We start from the raw sequence: 20,412 nt of genomic DNA, 5'->3' as shown, positions 1-20,412 counted from the left end.
TTATCTTATTTTATTTGTTCTTTTTTTCTCTTCTTTTCTCACCACGCCCGTGCAGGCAGAAGTTCCCAGGCCAGGAATCAAACCCACGCCACAACCGTGACCAGAGCCACAGCAGTGACAATGCCAGATCTTCAACCCACTGAGCCACCAGGGAACTCCCTATTTTAAAAATAATTTTTGGCATATGAATATTAATTACTATTGTGCTTTTACCATCAAAACTTATGTTCTCGGTCTTTCCTTCTTGCTTTTGTATAAGGTCAAAAGAGAGACACCGGCTACTGTGACAACCTTAAAGCAGACTCCAAGACTGTCACCAACAGCATGAACTTTGTGACCAAATCCAGCAACCAGAACTTCATCATTTTTTTCAATAAGTTTCAAGCCACCATCTTTAGGTACAAAGTGGGTTTTTTGGTTTTGTTTTGTTTTTGTTTTTGTTTTTGTTTTTTTCCCTTCTTGATTAACTGAACCCTGACACACTTCCTGATGGCAAAATTTGGCTGTTTGTCTTCAACCCCTACTTTTTCTTTCTTTCTTTCTTTCTTTCTTTCTTTCTTTCTTTCTTTCTTTCTTTTCTTTCTTTCTTTCTTTCTTTCTTTCTTTCTTTCTTTCTTTCTTTCTTTCTTTCTTTTGTCCTTCCTTCCTTCCTTTCTTCCTTTTTCTTTCTTTCCTTCTCCCTTCCTTCCTTTTTTTTTTTTTTTTTTTGGGTTTTTTTAGGGTGGCACCCGTGGCACATGGAAGTTCCAGGTTAGGTGTTGAATAGGAGCTGCACCTGCAGGCCACAGCCACAGCCACAGCAACTTGGGATCCAAGCTGTGTCTATACCACAGCTCATGGCAATGCTGGATCCTTTAAACTACTGAGCGAGGCCAGGGATCCAACCAGCATCCTTATGGCTACTAGTCGGATTTGTCTCCGTTGTGCCACAATGGGAACTCCATTCCCTACTTTTTCTTTCTTTTCTTTTTTTCTTTCTTCCTTTTTTTTTTTTTTTTTTTTTTTTTTTGTCTTTTTGCCATTTCTTGGGCCACTCCCGCGGCATATGGAGGTTCCCAGGCTAGGGGTCTAATCGGAGCTGTAGCTGCCAGCCTATGCCAGAGCCACAGCAACGTGGGATCCGAGCCGCATCTGCAACCTACATCACAGCTCACGGCAACACTGGATCCCTAACCCACTGTGTAAGGCCAGGGATCGAACCCGCAACCTCATGGTTCCTAGTCGGATTCATCAACCACTGAGCCACGACGGGAACTCCTATTCCCTACTTTTTCAAAGACAGTTCCCTTCTCATGCCTCCAAAAGGGTGGGCCTTCCGGGCTGTCCCCCAACAGGACTTTTTTGTACTGTTCATCATGCCACTTCTTGTTGTCTGTCTCTTAAATCTATTCTTCTGCAACACCTCTCTCTCTCTCTCTTCCTCTGTGCATGTGACTCTCTGTGTCTGTCACTGCTGCAGTCACCCAGGGAAAAGGGCCAGGGACCCAGGAGACATGCTTTCTCTGTTGCCGGTTCCCAGGCCCATCTTGCTGGGCTGTGGCTTCCTGTTTGCCTCAGGCAAACCCCAGGGGACCCTCCAGCTGTCAGGGCCCCCATTTCCCTTCGGTCAGGTTGGGGTGGCTGGGAGGGGAAAGAGTAGGGTGTGGGGACATGGATGGCTGAGGGGACAAGACCCACCTGCCTTTCATTCAACAGAATCTCTCTGATCCCTTCCCTAACTTCCCAGCTGCCTCACAGGCAGCATCTTCTTGCTAAAGCACGTCGGCTCCTGCTTAGAACATCCCTTGACTTTCCTCTGCCTAAAGAAAACACTCCAAACCATGGCCTCCAAAGGCCTGAGGGAGGCTGCCCCTGATGACATGTCCCCCCCACCCACCCTCCGCCACGCTGCCCCTGACCCAGGGCCTTTGCACTGGCTGCTCTTCTTCCTGGATCTCCCCTCGGCTCTTCGCTCCACTGGCTTCTGTCCATCACTCAAGAGTCAGTTCAAATGTCACTTCCTCAGAGAGGCCTTTCTTAACCCCCTCAAGTACTTTGTTTTTGTTTGTTTTTGTCTTTTTTTTTTTTTGCCATTTCTTGGGCTGCTCCCGCGGCATATGGAGGTTCCCAGGCTAGGGGTTGAATTGGAGCTGTAGGCACTGGCCTATGCCAGAGCCACAGCCAGCAGGGATCCGAGTCGCATCTGCAACCTACACCACAGCTCAGGGCAACGCCGGATCCTTAACCCACAGAGCAAGGCCAGGAATCGAACCGGCAACCTCATGGTTCCTGGTCGGATTCATTAACCACTGAGCCACGACGGGAACTCCACCCCCCCGCCAAGTACTTTGAATTTCACATGACTGTTTTATTTCCTTCCCAGCATTTACCCCAATCCCAAAGTCCGCTTGTTTATTTTTCAGTCTTTTCATTGGCCTCCTGTCCTAGAATATTCACTCTGCTACAACAGAGGTCTTACTGTGTTCAGTGGCATTCAGTAGGTGCTCAATAAGTATTTGTTGTATAAAGGAAGGAAGTTAGTTATGGTTACCAAAGGCGGAAGGGGGGGATAAACTAGGCATATGGGATTAACAGGTATGAACTACTGTACATAAAATAGATAAGCAACGAGGATTTACTGTATAACGTAGAACTATAGTCGATATCTTGTCATAACCTATAAGAGAAATAATCTGAAAAAATAAAAATAAAACCGAATCACTTTGCTGTACACCTGAAACGAACACAATATTGTAAATCAACAATACTTCAATTTTATTTTATGTGTTTTCTATTCTTTCTAGGGCTGCACCAACAGCATGTGGAAATTCCGGGCTAGGGGTCAAATCCGAGCTGCAGCTGCCGGCCTACACCACAGCCATGCAACACCAGATCCGAGCTGCCTCTGCAACCTCTGCCACAGCTTGCAGCAATGCCGGGCCTTTAACCCACTGAGCGAGGCCAGGTATCAAACCTGCATCCTGATGGATACTATGTTTGGTTCTTAACCTGCTGATCCACAATGGGAACTCCTGTTTTATTTTATTTTTTTATAGCCAAGCATGGAAGCTCCTGGGCCAGGGATCCAAACCACACCTCCATAGCGACCCGAGCAGCTGCAGTGGGATTCCTAACCCACTGTGCAACAGCAGGAACTCCAACTATACCTCAATTTTTTAAAAAAGAAAGAAGTTAAGAAGAATGAAAGAAAACTTTCTTTTCTCTTTCCCCTATGCACTTAGTCACCAAAGTTAGTCCATTTTCTATCCTCGATATTTCTAGAATCAATTTTCTCCTCTTTTTGGACTCCTTCCTTCTCAACCAGAACCATTTTAACAGCTTCTTTTGTGGATTCTCTTTTTTTGCTTTTTAGGGCCCACCCAAGGCATATTGAGCTTCCCAGGCTAGGGGTCAAATGTGAGCTGTAGTAGCCGCTGGTCTATGCCACAGCCACAGCAACGCCAGATCCAAGCCAGGTCTGCAAACTACACAACAGATCACAGCAACGCCAGATCCTTAATGCACTGAGCGAGGCCAGGGATAGAACCCTGAACCTCATGGTTCTCAGTTGGATTTGTTTCCACTGCGCCACGACGGGAACTCCAACTTTCTGTCTTCTATCTCTTTTACTTCCCATCTGCATTCCACACAGAGGGTTTCCCTGTGCTTCCCCTGCTCTACAGCCTTCAGTGACTCCCAGGGCCTCAGGATACCAAGCCTCATTGCTGACTGGAGCCTGATTTACAGACATCATTTTCTCCCCTCCCCCATAAATCTTACTATATACACAGGAGCCTGAACTTTATTCTGAGGGCAAGAAGCTCTAGGGGATTTGTAAGCCATCAATAGACATGGGCAGATTTGCATTTTCTAAAATCTCCCCCCCCCCCCGCCCCCCGGAGTTCCTGTCATGGCTCAGCGGAAATTAATCTGACTAGTATCCATGAGGATGAAGGTTTGATCCCTGGCCTTGCTCAGTGGGTTAAGGATCCTGCTGTGGTGTAGGTCACAGATGTGGCTTGGATCCCCCATTGCTGTGACTGTGATGGCTACAGCTCCAATTTGACCCCTAGCCTGGGAAACTGCATATGCCGTAGGTACGGCCCTAAATAGACAAAATAAAAATAGACAAAAAAAAAAATTTAAAAATATATAAAATAAAATCCCCCCTGGCTGCCATGTGGTGGGGAAGTAGGGGGGCTGGAGGGAGGCCAGAGAGATCAGTAAGGAAAGTGTTCATTCATTCATTCACCAAATGTTTACTACTGTTTATCTGCTGGGCACTCTGTGGGGTGCTGGGGAAATAATAGGGGACTAGAAAGCCAAGATTCCTAATCTCATGGAGCTTCCATTCAAACCCTGGGGCCACACAAGGCTAAAGGGGGACAGATAATAAACAAGTTAACCAACAATTTCAGGGGAGTTCCCGTTGTGGCTCAGTAGGTTACAAACCCCACTAGTATCCATGAGGATTCGAGTTCAATCCCTGGCCTTGTTCACTGGGTTAAAGGATCTGGCATTGCCGTGAGCTATAGGGTAGGTTGCAGACCCGGCTTGGATCCAGCATCGCTATGGCTATGGTGTAGGCTGGCAGCTGCAGCTCCGGTTCAACCCCTAGCCAAGGAATTTCCATATGCCACAGGTGTGGCTTTAAAAAGTAAGCAAACAATCAAGCAATTTCAGGTGATGAGAAATCTTTAATGTGATCAAATTGTGGACAGGTGATAGAGGTGGCTGCTTTAGAGAGGGTGGGCAGGGAAGGCTTCGTTGAGCAGGTGACTTCTGAGCCAAGGCCTGGGGTGGAGCAAAACTTGGTGTGTTCAAGTAAGCTCATGTTTAGTTTTTAAGATTCTGTCACACCCTTTTCTTCTCTCTCTCTTTTTTTTTTTTTTAGGGCCGCACCCATGGCATGTGGAGGTTCCCAGCCTAGGGGTCGAATCGGAGCTGTGGCCGCTGGCCTACGCCACAGCCACAGCCGCAGCCATGCAGGATCCGAGCCGTGTCTGCGACCTACACCACAGCTCACGGCAACACCGAGTCCTTAACCCACTGAGCAAGGCCAGGGTTTGAACCCGCAACCTCATGGTTCCTAGTCGGATTCATCTCTGCTGAGCCACAACGGGAACTCCCCATCATACCCTTTTCTACAGAGGCTATCTGATTTGACATCCCCATCAAGAATACATGAGAAACCCAGTTTCATCAATTCACCAGCATTTGGTATCATGCCTCTTAAAATGTTAGCCATCATGCTAGGTGTGCAAAGGAACTTTGCTCTTCCTAATGGCTAAGATGTTGAATGTCTTCTCAGGCACACATTTGCCATCTGCAACATCAGAGAAACGACTATTTGTGTACTGTGCCCATTTTCAAATTGGATTGAACCAGATTTTAAGCGGGGATGAGACGTGATCTGCTTTACAAAGATCACTCTAATTGCTTTGATAATTAACTAATGGGGCCGAAAGGGGACACAAGGGGAGCAGAGGCAGTGTGGAAGTTCAGGAGAGAGATGATGGGTACTGGGGTTGGGTGTTAGCGCTGGGGATGAAGACAAAGGAGTCCATTCTGGAATATTTAGTGCTTTGGAGGTACAGTTTACACGGCTTGCAGGAGGACACGAAAAACCGCCTGGTGTGTACTTAACAGAGGAAGAAACAGGTTTGGGAGAAGGGGAATCAAGGCTTGAGACGTAAGTCTGAGCTGCTTGTCACCAGCCAAGGAGAGATGTCGGGCCGGCTGTTGGAGGGAGAGGTCACATATATAATGAGAGCTTGACCCAGGGCAGTGGCCGAGAGAGGAAAGGAGGGATTTGAAAGGCACTGGGAGGGGAGGAGGATTAGCAGGAAGCGGTGACTGGCTGAATATCAAAGTGGGGGTGGGGACATGGAAGTTTCTGACTTCTACGACTGACAACGCGGGGACCCAGGCGCCCAGAAAAAGTGAAGACGATCCAGCAGCCCTGCCCCGAAGAACGCTCCACCAGAGCAGAGGTGCAGGAAGGTCCGACCACAATTGGCTGTAACGTGATCCAAGCTCCGGCGGAAGGGTGGCCAGGGACGGATCAAAGGGGCCGGTTCCCGAGCGCAGGAGAAACCACAGGAACTTCGCCCTCCTTAAGCCGAGGCCAGCGGGCGTTTCAGAGGAGGTGTAATTTAAGCCCAGCTTCCAAGGTCACGCGGAGACGCCACAAAGCCTTCGATGAAAGAACTTCTTCGGGGTTTGAAGGACAGGTGTCCTTCTTCAACAGCGCGGCTCAGGAAAGAGAGCGAGAAGGGGCGGGGCCTGGGCCGCTGTCCGGCTTCGGCTTCGACTCGGAAATCTTCGGCCGAGGCTCGCCATCCCCCCCCCAACTCCGGCCTCTGCCTCGAGCCCAGGACCGATCCGGAAACAGCCGAGCGGATCCGGAAACAGCCGAGAGGACCCGGAAGCTGTGAGCGCCGTCACCAGGCAGTGCGGGAACCCGCCGTTTGCGCTGAGGCGATGGCGGCAGCTGCGCCGGCGGCCGCGGGCGAGGATGGCCGGCGGCGACAGCCGGGGACCGGTACGTGAGGGTGCGTCCATGCACGCGAGGGGCGATGAGGCTAGAGGCGGGGCCGAGCTCCGCGCGGGTGGATGGGGGGGTGCTGAGGGGAGCCTGGAGAAAGGGGCGGGACCACGCCGCCAGGAAAGAGGTGGAGGGGGCGTGGCCTAGCGGCTCAAGGGGGAGGGCCAGTGGCAGGTTAGAGGTGGGGCCAAGAGGGGGAGGGGAGGGGCCAGGTGGACAGGGGGCGGAGCCTCTGGGAGAGAGCTCGGGGGTCGTGTCAGAGAAAAGGGGATTGGGTGAACCGAGGGAGGAAGAGGCGGGGTTCTAGACAACACGAGGCAGTGGTAGGTGAGAAGAAGGCGGGGCCAGGTGGGCGGGGCGGGGCTAGAGTGAAGGTGCCAGGGCCACGGCTGCAATAGTAAGTTGCAGGACTTGCAGATTTGGGATTGTTGGGGATCCGAGAGTGATGCGAAGGGAGGCTGATTCCTGTCCTCCACAGCGCTGGACCCGCAACTCCAAGAAGGGGCAAAGCTTGAGGCCGAGTCAGGGGAGCTCGACCGGCTCCGGGCTGAGCTGGCAGGCGCCCTGGCAGAAATGGAAACCATGAAGGCTGTGGCAGAGGTGAGCGAGAGCACGAAGGCCGAGGCTGTGGCTGCAGTGCAGAGGCAATGCCAAGAGGAGGTGGCCTCGCTGCAGGCTATCCTGAAAGGTGAGGCAGGCACTCCTCCCAGACTCTTTCAGCCCTGTAAGGGGTAGTAGTGCATGACAAGAAAGGGTCAGGGGGCACAGATAACTTATGGGGTAGGTTAGCAGGGCCGCCTAGCACAGGGCCGGCCCAAGGACTCAGAGGAAGAGGCTTCCTTTTCTCATTTGCATAGAGGCGCTGCCTGTGCTAGCAAGCAGCTCTGTCAGTTCCAGCTAAGTTTAGCTCTGAGTTGCTACCTGTTCCCTGGCCCTGTGTCATTTCTTGTCCCTCACTGATGACTGATCAACCCTGAAAGTGACCAACTTCTCAGTTCCCTGAGAACACATTTAAGCTTCTGGCCTTCAGACTCAGCCCTGGGACTAGGCTCTGTAAGTCTCATCATCTTATTTCCTTTCTTCTCCAAGCACCACTCCGGCCGCAGATACCCTCCTCCCACCACACCCTCGCACTGACTTCCCTCCCTCACATCCTTCATACTTGGGATTCATCAGCTCCCCTTGCCCCAGATCCCCCAGCTGCTTCTCCTATGTCCCCCTTCTCCTCTAGCCAGAGGCCAGAGTCTCTGTAATAGCTTCCAGTCCCGTCTCACCCCTCTGCTTCCCCTGCCACTGCTGTAGGGAAGCTCTCCTCAGTCTCCCTCTAGAGTCTGGCCATGACATTGACTTCCAGAGTAAACTTCCTACAATTCCTGTCCCACCATGTCATTTCCCTAACAACCGCACTTGGCTCCATACTTCCCTGGGCCCTATTTCCCACGTTTTGGGCATCCAGGAACCACCTGTGTAACATGGGTGTCTCCTTGTGTGACTTACCCTGTTACCTACTTAATATTTGTTCTCTAAGTAGAGTTTTAATTTTTTTGGCCATGCCCACAGCACGCAGAAATTCCTGGGCCAGGGATCAAACCTGCACCACAGCAGTGACCCCAGCCACAGCAGTGACAATGCCAGGTCCTTAACCCACTAAGCCACCAGGGAACTCATACATTTATTTTAAAGGGAACTTTCTGTCCCTATGTGAAACTATATCCTAAATAATAATAATATTATTATTTAATAATATATTAATAATATTGCTAATAGTGATAATAACTAACATTTGTTGAGCACCTACTATATGCCAGGCAGTGAACTAAATGCTTTATGAGGGGTTCCCACTGTGGCTGAGTGGGTTAAGAACCCGACATAGTCTCTGTGAGGATGTGGGTTCGATCCCTGGCCTGGCTCAGTGGGTTAAGGATCTGGTGTTGCTGTGGTGTGGGCCTGAAGCTGCAGCTCTGATATGACTCCTAGCCTGGGAAACTTCCATATGCTACAGGTGCAGCTGTAAAAAGAAAAAAAAAATTTTTTAAATAAATGCTTTAGGGAGTTTCCTTGTGGCTCAGCGGAAACAAATCTGACTAGAATCCACAAGCATGTGGGGCTGAATCCCTGGTCTAGCTCAGTGGGTTATGGATCCGGCATTGCCATGAGCTGTGGTATAGGCTGCAGATGCGGCTTGGACCTGGCGTTGCTGTGGCTGCATTGTAGGCCTGTAGCTGTAGCTCCGATTCGACCCCTAGCCTGGAAACTTCCATATGCCGCAGGTGCAGCCCTAAAGTAAATAAATAAATAAATTTTAAAAATTAAATGCTTTAAGTCGTCATAGCAGTTCCCATGGAGTAGGAACTACTATCCATCTCCATCTTACAGAGGAAGCTCTGAGGCCCGGAGAGGTCAGATAACTTGCCTAACGACCTTAGAAAGTACAGCTAGAAGGTAGCAGAAGATCTGAACCCAGACAGTCTGGCAGTGGAAGCTTTACGTCTAATGTGAGCACGTGCTAAGAGAAATAACTGTGCGAGTGAAAAATGACCATGTTCCAGCCAGCATCACCTTAACCTCCCACGGACCTGTAGGATAAATGCCAAATTCCTTGATGTGGCCTGCAAGGCCTTGGGAGCCATCCCCGGCCACCCTTCCCAGCATCTCCTCCTGCACCTTTACCCCAGTTCTTCCAACAAGCCCACCATGCCCTGGCCACACCAGCCACTTTCCCACCCCTGAGTCTCTGCTCCTGTTACTTAATGTGTCCTTTCCCTCCTTCGCCCCTTGCTGGAGTCTCTCCTGGCCAGCCAGGCAGAGCAAGGGGCTCCTTCCTCTGGGATCCACAAGCCCAGGAATGGTCCTCTCATGAGCTCTTCTCACACTGCTTTTTTCCACCGTCATCTTCCGCACTGGACTGTGGGCTCCTGGTGTCAGGGTTTCTGTTGGATTCGTTTCTCTATTTCCGGAGCCTAGCTCAGGATCATCAATATTTATGACTGTCATTTGATACTGATTGTTATTGGTATGTATTAATAGCAACAGATAGCCTATTTTCTTTTTGGTCTTTTGTCTTTTTAGGGCCACACCCATGGCATATGGAGGTTCCCAGGCTAGGGGTTGAATCGGAGCTGTAGCCACCGGCCTATGCTACAGCCACAGCAACGCCAGATCGGAGCCGTGTCTGGGACCCACACCACAGCTCACAGCAACACCAGATCCTTAATCCACTGAGCAAGGCCAGGGATCGACCCTGTGTCTTCCATGGAGCACAACAGGAATTCCTATTTTCATTTCTTTTCTTTTTTTTTCTTTTTTTTTTTAGGGCTGCTCCTGAAGCATATGGAAGTTCCCAGGCCAGGGGTCCAATCAGAGCTCCAGCTGTCGGCCAGTCACAGCAGTGCCGGATCTGAGCCACATCGTGACCTACGCCACAGCTCATGGCAACACCGGATCTTTAACCCAGTGAGCGAGGCCAGGGATTGAACCCGCATCCTCATGGATCCTAGTCGGGTTCTTAACCCACTGAGCCACAAAGGGAGCTCCCAGATAGCCTATCTTTAGCACTTAATGGGTACCAGGAAGAGAGCTGAACCCCTTCCAGGTTTCATGTCATTTGATCCTCTAACAAGCCAGTGGGATAATCGTTAGCTGAGGACATTATGCAGAAAGGCTAGCCCATAGCCCAGGACCATCCCACCGCAGAGCCCAGCGTCATCACTGTCCCTGCCACCGCTGTAGTGAATTGCCTTGCAGAGAGTGGCAGTGATGGAGAGTCCCCCATCGGCCCCCCAAGGCAGGACCAGCGCACTGATGCTCCCTTTCCCCCGCCCTTCCTGCCTCACCAGACTCCATCAGCAGCTATGAAGCCCAGATCACGGCTCTGAAGCAGGAGCGGCAGCAGCAGCAGCAGGACTGTGAGGAGAAGGAGCGGGAGCTGGGGCGCCTGAAGCAGCTGCTGTCCCGGGCCCACCCCCTGGACTCCTTGGAGAAGCAGATGGAAAAGGTTGGGGTTGAGATGGCCACCCCCACCCCCCACCCCGCCCCCGCCCCCGAGGGGTTGGAAAGATGTTGAGCCAGTGACAGTGGAGCAGAGGGATTGTCGGTCTGGCTTAAATAAGAGCTGTATCACTGGCAACAGGGCACGCGGTAATAGTTCTAGGTGTAGCACCTGCTAACCCCGTGCTCAGCACAGTCCTGGCTTGCCACTTACTAATGGGATGCCAAGTGCATTTACCTCCAAAATCAAGGAAAGTCCTGCCGGGGGAGGGGAGCTAACGCTTAAGGATACCTCTCATGCACTGTGACACCTGCTTGACCGACTCCGTCTCCCCAGTCTTTCCCCTGAAAGAGGTCCATTAGATCCATTCAGCAGATGAGTAAGATGAGCCTCAGAGAAGTTGAGTACTTCTCCCCAGGTTAATGCACATACAAAGGAGCAGATCTGGAATTCTAAAATCTAGGCCCTCTGGTCCTAAAAGCTTTGCTTTCGCCACGGCACATGAAGTGTCCCGGGCCAGGGATCGAACCCGCACTGCCGTTGTGACCTGCGCCATAGCTGTGGCCATGGCGGATCCTTAACCCACTGCACCACATGGGAACTTGTGCTAAAGCTTTGTTCTTTTTTTAAATTTTTTCTTTTAAAAAAATTTTATTAGAATGTAGCTGCCTTACAAAGTTGTGTTTAAAGCTTTTTTTTTCTTTTTCCATTTGGTCAATGCAGAGATATGTTTTCATTTTTTGTTTTTGTTTTTTTTGTCTTTTAGGCCCACACCCGCAGCATATGGACGTTCCCAGGAAAGGGGTTGGATTGGGGCTGTAGCCACCAGTCTACACCACAGCCACAGCCATGCCAGATCCAAGTCGCATCTGCGACCTGCACCATCACTCATGGCAACGCCGGATCTTTAACCCGCTAAGCAAGGCCGGGGATGAAACCTGTGTCCTCACGGATACTAGTCAGATTTGTTTCCGCTGAGCCAAAGGAACTCCAGGTTTTCCTTTTTTTGCTTTTTAGGGCCACACCTGTGGCACATGGAAGTAAGTTCCTGGGCTAGGAGTCAAATTAGAGCTGTTACCACAGCCACAGCAACACAGGATCCGAGCTGTGTCTGCGACCTACACCACAGCTCACAGCAACGCCGGATCCCTGACCCACTGAGTGAGGCCAGAGGTCGAACCCGCATCCTCATGGATCCTAGTCGGGTTCCTTTCTGCTGAGCCATGGGGGGAACTCCCATCATTACCTCATTTGAGCGTCACAGCAGCCCTGTGAGTTAGGAGATGGAGTAAATCACCTGGTTAGAAGGGCAGAGATTGAAACAGGAGCCCAAGAAAGGAAGGCTCCCAACCCCTAGTTTGCCAGCAGAGGCTGCTACTTACTTGCATTCAGATTGCCTCTGGGAGTATCAGGAGGGAGGTATTAGGAGCATTGGGTGGGGCGAGTCGTGTAAGCTCTCAGAGCCTCTGTGTTCCCATTGTTAAGAACCTGACATTGGAGTTCTGTTTGTGGCGCAGCGGAAACAAATCCGACTAGGAACCATGAGGTTTCGGGTTCAATCCCTGGCCTTGCTCAGTGGGTTGAGGATTCGACGTTACCGTGAGCTGTGGTGTAGGTCACATATGCGCCTCGGATCTAGTGTGGCTGTAGCTGTGATGTAGGCTGGCAGCTGCAGCTCTGATTCGACCCCTAGCCTGGGAACTTCCATGTGTCGCAGGTGCAGCCCTAAAAAGCAAAATGAATGAATGGGGGTGGATAGCGCCTTCTTGGGAGGATTGGAAGAGTTAATTGCTTGGAGGTAAAGCTCTCATCAGCCCTGAGGGTCCCGTAGTTGGGAGAGGGCTGTCACCACCCACCTCCCTTCCTCAGGCTCATGAGGACTCGGAGAAGCTGCGGGAGATCGTGCTGCCCATGGAGCAGGAGATTGAGGAGCTGAAGGCCAAACTGCTGAGGGCAGAGGAACTGATTCAGGAGATCCAGGTGAGGGGGTGGCCAGGGGGCGCTGCGGGAGGAAGGGGCGCCGCAGGACCCTGGCCCCCCAGCCTCTTCCGTGCCCCCTTTCCCTAGAGACGGCCCCAGGCCCCTCCTTCCCTGCAAGGCTCCACAGAGCTGCTCCTGTCCCGGGACCCTTCTCCGCCACTGGAGCCTCTCGAGGAGCTGAGTGGGGACGGGGGCACGGCGGCCGAAGCCTTCGCCCACAACTGCGACGACAGCGCCTCCATCTCCTCCTTCTCCCTGGGCGGTGGGGCCAGCGGCAGCGCCTCCCTGCCCTGTAGCCGCCAGGGCCTGAGCCCCGAGCAGGAGGAGACAGCCTCTCTGGTGTCCACGGGCACCCTGGTCCCTGAGGGCATCTACCTGCCCCCTCCTGGGTACCAGCTCGTCCCAGACAACCAGTGGGAGCAGCTGCAGATGGAGGTGAGTGGAGCGGGCAGAGGGGCTTGCCGCCGGGCACGAATCTGCCTCCCCTTCAAGTAGTTACTGAGCACTGAGTAGTTACAAGCTGTGTCTGGGCCCTGAGCTAGAGCCAGGGATTCTGCAGTGAAAACAGAGCGGCCTGCTCTCTTGGAGCTTCCTCCTAGCCAGGGAGCCAGACTCAGGGGCACGTGAGGAAGATGAGACCCCCGGAAGGAAACTCAGTAGAGACTGGTGATGCGGGAGACAGACCTGGCTGGTGAAAAAGAGGTGCTCTTTGAAGACCAGGGGCCAGAGGAACCGCAGGTTCTAAGGCCCAGAGGATAGACAGACCACAGTGTGTCTGGGGAGCAGGAAGGCCTCCAAGGATCGGAAGACAGATGAGATCAGAAAGGCAGGCAGGGGAGTTCCCGTCGTGGCTCAGTGGTTAACGAATCCGGACTAGGAACCATGAGGTTGCAGGTTCGATCCCTGGCCTTGCTCAGTGGATGAAGGATCTGGCATTGCCGTGAGCTGTGGTGTAGGTTGCAGAAGCGGCTCGGATCCCGTGTTGCTGTGGCTGCGGTGTAGGCCAGTGGCTACAGGTCCAATTAGACCCCTAGCCTGGGAACTTCCATATGCTGTGGGTGCAGCCCTAGAAAAGACCAAAAAAAAAAAAAAAAGGCAGGAGTTCGGCCTTGGCTTTGGGGCCATCCATGGAGTTGGCATTTTAGACGAGGAGCTACAGAAAGCCTCTGTGGTGTTGAAGGCAGGGAGAGGCCTGCTCTACTTTAGGCTCTTAAAAAAGTTAATTTACTGTATTTTACGGCCATACTGGCAGCCAATGAGGTTCCCAGGCTAGAGGTCAAATAGCTGCTGGCCTACGCCACAGTCACAGCAATGCCAGATCCGAGCCACGTCTGTGACCAACGACGCAGCTTGCAACAGCGCCAGATCCTTCAGTCACTGAGGGAGGCCTGGGATCGAACCTGCATCCTCACGGACACGGTGCTGGGTTCTTAATCTGCTGAATCACAGTGGGAACTCCTGCTTGAGACCTTTTTTTTTTTTTAAGGGCTGCAGGTGTGGTGTGTGGAAGTTCCCAGGCTAGGGGTAAAATTGGAGCTACAGCTGCTGGCCTACGCCAGAGCCATAGCAATCAGATCCGAGCTGCATCTGCGACCTACACCGTAGCTCACAGCAACACCAGATCCTTAACCCACTTAGTGAAGCCAGGGGTTGAACCCACATCCTCATAGATATTGGTTGGATTTGTTTCTGCTTTTTTTTTTTTTTTTTTTTTTTTAAGATTGCTTTAGGCTTTTAACAGGTCACTGGGGCTCTGTTTTGGATTGGACTGTAGTCGGGGGAAGGGACGGCAGAAGATACAGGGTGACCGGTTGGGAGGGCGATGCTTGACATAGCTTAGAGGAAGGTAGTGGCCAGGACCGGGAGATGGCAGCAGAGGTGGAAAGAAGTGAGTGGATTGGAATCCACTTTGGAGGCTGCCGGGGCAGGGTTAGCTGGTGGGTTGGACCTGGGGGGCGGAGGAAAGAGAAGGCCCAGAATCCATTCCTGGGCGTCTGGCTTGAATGATCATGCGAATGATGGCACTGCCCACTGAGGGGCAGGAGGCGAGGCACGCAAGGCCTGGTGAGGAGGCAAGGCCTCTCCTTGGAGGTCGAGGCTGAGGCTGGCCTCCCTGGCAGGGGCGGCAGCTGCAGAAGGACCTGGAGAGCATCAGCCGGGAGCGGGACGAGCTGCAGGAGGGCCTGAGACGGAGCAACGAGGACTGCGCCAAGCAGGTGGGTTTGGCTTGGGCTCCAGTCCCGGAGGACTTGGGCTGCCTGCCTCCTCCCCACCCTGGTCTCACCCCTGGCCCCCGTCCACCCACAGATGCAGGTGCTCCTGGCCCAGGTCCAGAACTCAGAGCAGCTGCTGAGGACCCTGCAGGGGACCGTGAGCCAGGCCCAGGAGCGGGTTCAGCTGCAGATGGTGAGGACTGGGAACCCGGACAGGTGGGCGGGAGAGGAGTGAGACCGGAGGTGGTTGAGGGGGGACGCGTGGAAGGTGGAGGCACCTGTCCAGCATCCCCCGCCCCCAACCAGCCACTCTGGCCTCACTCTGGAGTTGGTGCCAGGTGGGCAAAAGGGTTTCAAAGGCACCAGGTACTGCATTCAGACAGAGCCCACCATGCTCTGGCTCTGTGATCTGGAGCTAATCCCACAAGCTCAGAACCTCAGCCTTGTCGCCTTGCAATTGAGATCACGGGACCTCGCTTCCAAGTCGTGAGGATTAAAAGCAGGTCTTGCAAAATCAGATCCTTCCTGAGATGAGACAGGAGAGAAAAATCATTGAATTGGGCAAGGTGTGAGGCAGGAAGGAGCAGCAGTGCAAACCGAGAGCCCTGGAAAAGGGGGCTAGTGCCCCTTCGACTCCGCTGACAGCAGTGCGTGGGAGTGTAGGCCTGATGCTGCCCAGTTTCATTTGTCGAGAATAGCCAGAGACCTGAATGTGTGTGTGTGTAGTCTTCCAGTTTTTATTTTATTTTGTCTTTTTAGGGCCGTACCTGCAGCATATGGAGGTTCTAAGCCTAGGGGGTCTAGTCGGAGCTACAGCCTCTGGCCTACGCCACAGCCACAGCAATGCCGGATCCAAGCCATGTCTGTGACCTACACCACAGCTCATGGCAACACTGGATCCTTAACCCACAGAGCGAGACCAGAGATGGAACCTGCAACCTCATGGTTCCTAGTCGGATTCGTTTCCACCGTGCCACGACGGGAACTCCGTCTTCCAGTTTTTAAAATTGGCATTCACTTAAGGTTTGAAAACACCCATATAGGAGTTCCGGCTGTGGCTCTGCAGAACCTGACTAGTATCCATGAGTATATAGGTTCAATTCCTGGCCCCACTCAGTGGGTTAAGGATCCAATGTTGCCACCAGCTGCAGCATAGGTCACAGATGTGGCTGGGGCATAGGCCAGCAGCTGCAGGTCTGATTTGACCCCTAGCCTGGAAACTTCCATATACTGCAGGCGTGGCCCTAAAAAGACGAAAAACATAAAAGCACTCAGTTCTTCCTGTGGCGCAACAGGATCAGAAGCGTCTTGGGAGTGCTGGGACACAGGTTTGATCCCTATCCTGGCACAGTGGGTTAAGGATCCAGCATTGCCGCAGCTATGGCTTGGGTCACAGCTGTGGCTCAGATCTGATCCCTAGCCTGGGAACGCCATATGCTTCAGAGTGGCCATAAAAGAGAGAGGAAAAAAAAAAAAAAACCCACCCATATCAACCAAATAAACACTTGATGTAGCCTGTGGCTGCCACTGTATGACCCCCTAGTCATCAAGGAGGGCCTAGAAAGAGCTTGGGAGCCAAGGACGCTTACTGAAGGGTGTTTCTTCCTTTCTCAGCCCAGGAGGAGGGTGTGGGCTTCCTGGCCCTCCTTCCAGAGTCTGGGAGGAGTGTTCCAGGTTTGGCCTCATGGGAAACTGGACGCCCCCAGTCCCCTTATCGCTTTGCACTCACTGTCCATCCCTAGGCAGAGCTGGCCACCTCCCACAAGTGCCTGCGCCACGAGGTCAAGCGACTGACCGAGGAAAACCAAGGGCTCCGGGCCGAGCAGCCGCCGTCTTTAGCCGCCCGGGGCCTGGAGCCGGACGAGGGCCAGGAGGAGACGCTGCCCAAATCACTGCCGGTAAGCTCACTGCGGGCCCTTCCTCTCCTCACGCAGCGATCACTGGCCTGGGGCCATGGCACTTGGGGACAGACCCAGGCTGCTGTGTATTTGCTGTGTTTTTTTTTGTCCTTTTTTTTTTTGTCTTTTCTAGGGCCACACCCCACAGCATATGGAGGTTCCCAGGCTAGGGGTCTATTTGGAGCTGTAGCCACCAGCCTACGCCAGAGCCACAGCAACGTGGGATCCGAGCCGCGTCTGCAACCTACACCACAGCTCACAGCAACGCTGGATCCTTAACCCACTGAGCAAGGCCAGGGATCGAACCCTCAACCTCATGGTTCCTAGTCGGATTCGTTAACCACTGAGCCACAACAGGACCTCCAGCTGTGTTTTCTTACTTTTCTTTTCTTTTTTTTTTTTCCTTTGCTTTTTAGGGCCACACCCATGGCATATGGAAGTTCCTAGGCTAGGGGTCGAACACCACAGCCGCAGCAACATGGGATCTGAGCTGTGGCTGCGACCTATATCGCAGCTCACGGCAGCCCTGGGTCCTTGATCCATGGGGGGCCAGGGATGGAACCTGTGTCCTCTTGGATACTAGTCAGGTTCTTAACCTCCTGAGCCACAACAGGAACTCCTCATTTGACCTTTTTTTTTTTTTTTAGGGCCACACCTGCAGCATATAGAAGTTGCCAGGCTAGGGGTCGAATCAGAGCTATAGCCACCAGCCCACACCCCAGCCACAGCAATCCTTGTCCACCGAGCGAGGCCAGGGATCGAACCCTCATCCTCATGGATCATTTTTATAGGTTTTTGGTGTGGTGACCTTTTTACAGATAATAGAGTTGTAGCCTCTCTTACTTCTGATGTCTGCCCCCCTGTGGCTGAGGTCGGTATGGGGGGCTTGCTGTAGGCTTCCTGATGGGAGGGGCTGATGCCTGCCCCCTGGTAGGTGGAGCCGATTCTACTCCCTCTGGTGGGTGGGGCTTCGTCTCTGGGTGGGATTAGAGGCAGCTGTGTGCCTGAGGGGTCTTTAGGCAGCCTGCTTAGTGAGGGGCCAGGGCTGTGATCCCACCTGGATTGTTGTTTGCCCTGGGGCTTCTCAGCAGCTGACTGGTGGGTGGGGCCAGATTTTCCCAAAATGGCGCCCTGCAGAGAAAGGCACCTGCTGAATATTCCCCCCAAGAGCTGTGCCTGCAATGTCCTTCCCTCACCACAAGCCACATTCACCCCTGTTCACATTCCCAGGATGTCCTCCAAGAACTGCAGTCAGCTTTGACCCAGATTCCCATGGAGACTTTGCTCTGCCCTGGGACCCAGTGCATGTGAAAGTCCGTGTGCACCTTTTAAGAATGGGGTCTCCTTTTTCCCCCAGTCCCGCGGAGCTCCTGCGCACAAGCCCCACTGGCCTTCACTGCCAGATGCTCCGGGGCTCTTTCTCCCCGTGCCAGATCCCCACACGTGAGGGTCTGATGTGGGGCTCAGAACTCTCACTCCTGTAGGTGAGTCTCTGTGAACCAGTTAGTTTCCAGTCTGTGGGGCCTCCCACCCGGTAGGGATGGGGTTGTTTATATCTCGAAATCGCCCCTCCTACCTCTTGATGTGGCCTCCTCTTTGTCTTCGGGAGTAGGAGATCTTTTTTTAAGGTTTCCGGTCCATTTGGGTGAAGAATGCTCAGCCTTAGTTGTGAATTTTGTTGTTTCTAGGAGAGAAGTTGAGCTCCAGTCCTATTCGGCCCTTTCTTTTTTTCTTTTCTTTTCTTTTTTTTTTTTTGGTCTTTGTGCCTTTTCTAGGGCCGCTCCCACGGCATATGGAGGTTCCCAGGCCAGGGGTCCAATTGGAGCTGTGGCCGCTGGCCTACACCGCAGCCACAGCAACACGGGATCCGAGCCGTGTTTGCAACCTACACCACAGCTCATGGCAACGCCAGATCCTTAACCCACTGAGCAAGGCCAGGGATCGAACCCGCAACCTCATGGTTCCTAGTTGGATTCGTTAACCGCTGTGCCACGATGGGAACTCCCGGCCCTTTCTTGATTTGTCTGGAGCTCTCTGAATCCTCTCGAACCCTCATCCTCACAGATCAGAGTCTAGTTCGTTTATGGCTGAGCCACAAAGTGAACTCCCCTATTTGACTTTCTAAGGTTCAGTTTTCTCCACTGCCAAATGGGACCATACCCCCTCCCAGCACTGTACTGAGAGAAAACAGGACGCTTAGTGCGAAGGAAGCCGTCATCCAGCTTGTTATTTATTTATTTATTGCTTTTTAGGGCCGCACCTGTGGCATATGGAGGTTCCCAGGCTAGGGGTCCAATTGGAGCTACAGCTGCCGGCCTACACCAGAGCCACAGCAATGCAGGATCCGAGCCTTGTCTGTGACCCACACCACAGCTCATGGCAACGCCAGATCCTTAACCCACGGAGGGAGGCCAGGGATGGAACCCACAACCTCATGGTTTCCACTGTGCCACAATGGGAACTCCACAGCTTGTGATTTTAAGTGACATGCGATCCACAAGATTGAATTCATCACTGTCTTTGGTTCATAACAAACTGTCATCATTGTTTTGCTCATCGTCTTTGTGACTGGCTTTATTAAAAATGTAAAGCTCATGGAGTTCCCATCGTGGCTCAGTGGTTAACGAATCTGACTAGGAACCATGAGGTTGCGGGTTTGATCCCTGGCCTTGCTCAGTGGGTTAACGATCCGGCGTTGCCGTGAGCTGTGGTGTAGGTCGCAGACGCGGCTTGGATCCCGCGTTGCTGTGCCTCTGGTGTAGGCTGGCGGCTTCAGCTCTGATTAGAACCCTAGCCTGGGAACCTCCATATGCTACGGGATTGGCCCTAGAAACCACAGAAAGACAAAAAAAAAAAAAAAAAGTGATCACCTGGCACCCTTGCTACAGCTTATCTGCCCTTCTGTGCAACAACCCTCTTGTTCCTTGCTTCTGTTCCTGCCATCCTGTGATTTATCTTTCCTGTCCCTTTCTTTGGTATCCTTTTTCTTTTTTCTTTTCTTTTTTTTTTTTTTTTTTTTTTTTTTTTTGCTGCACCTGTGGCATGTGGAAGTTCTGGGGCCAGGGATCAAACCCACGTCACAGCAGTGACCCAGGCCTCTGCAGTGACAGCACCAGATCCATAACCCGCTGAGCCACACAAGAACCCCTGGCATCCTTTTTACTACACACACGTCTGCCTGAACCAAGGAGTGCTAACTTTAATTGTTCTTTAGCATTATAAAAACTCAGTAGAGGCGTTCCCATTGTGGTGCAGCAGAAACGAATCTGACTAGGAACCATAAGGTTGTGGGTTCGATACCTGGCCCCGCTCAGTGTGTTAAGGATCCGGTGTTGCCATGAACTGTGGTGTAGGTCGTGAGCTGTGGTGTGGGTTGCAGACATGCCTCGGATCCTGGGTTGCTGTGGCTGTGGCATAGGCTGGGCAGCTGTAGCTCCGATTAGACCCCTAGCCTGGGAACCTCCTTATGCCACGGGCGCGGCCCTAAAACGTAAAAACAAAACAAAACCAAAAAACCCACCTCAATGGAGTTTTCGTCATGGCTCAGCAGAAATGAACCCAGCTAGTGTCTAGGAGCATCTGGGTTTGATCCCTAGCCTCGCTCAGTGGGTTAAGGATCCGGTGTTGACATGAGCTGTGGTGTAGGTCACAGATGTGGCTTGGATCCCGCATTGTTGTGGCTGTGTCTGTGGTGTAGACTGGCAGCTGCAGCTCTGATTTGACCCCAAGCCTGGGAACCTCCATATGCCACAGGTGCCACCCTATAAAGCAAAAAATAAACACATATAAAGAAAAGAATAGCTCAGC

At 52.4% G+C, this 20,412-nt stretch overlaps 1 protein-coding gene across 7 annotated transcripts in view; it reads left to right on the top strand.

The window, feature by feature from the left end:
- The window catches only part of RABEP2 (rabaptin, RAB GTPase binding effector protein 2), a 17,996-nt gene continuing 2,717 nt past the window's right edge, over positions 5,134–20,412 (top strand). Inside the window, exons 1-8 of one of the 7 annotated variants that reach the window (XM_021088049.1) lie at positions 5,134–6,523; positions 7,005–7,214; positions 10,363–10,520; positions 12,384–12,494; positions 12,582–12,929; positions 14,615–14,710; positions 14,802–14,900; positions 16,450–16,605. In XM_021088049.1, coding sequence (XP_020943708.1) covers positions 6,181–6,523; positions 7,005–7,214; positions 10,363–10,520; positions 12,384–12,494; positions 12,582–12,929; positions 14,615–14,710; positions 14,802–14,900; positions 16,450–16,605 — 1,521 coding nt within the window. In that variant the 5' untranslated portion in view covers positions 5,134–6,180. Of the gene's footprint in view, positions 6,524–6,999; positions 7,215–10,362; positions 10,521–12,383; positions 12,495–12,581; positions 12,930–14,614; positions 14,711–14,801; positions 14,901–16,449; positions 16,606–20,412 lie in introns of those variants that run through there. The other 6 variants (XM_021088050.1, XM_021088052.1, XM_021088051.1 and 3 more) reach the window with 6 other exon arrangements.

The sequence above is a fragment of the Sus scrofa genome, chromosome 3, assembly GCF_000003025.6.
Source record: "Sus scrofa isolate TJ Tabasco breed Duroc chromosome 3, Sscrofa11.1, whole genome shotgun sequence".
NCBI classification, from domain to species: domain Eukaryota; kingdom Metazoa; phylum Chordata; class Mammalia; order Artiodactyla; family Suidae; genus Sus; species Sus scrofa.
The sequence above is the reverse complement of the archived record's forward strand: the minus strand, read 5'-3'. Positions and strand labels throughout refer to the sequence as shown.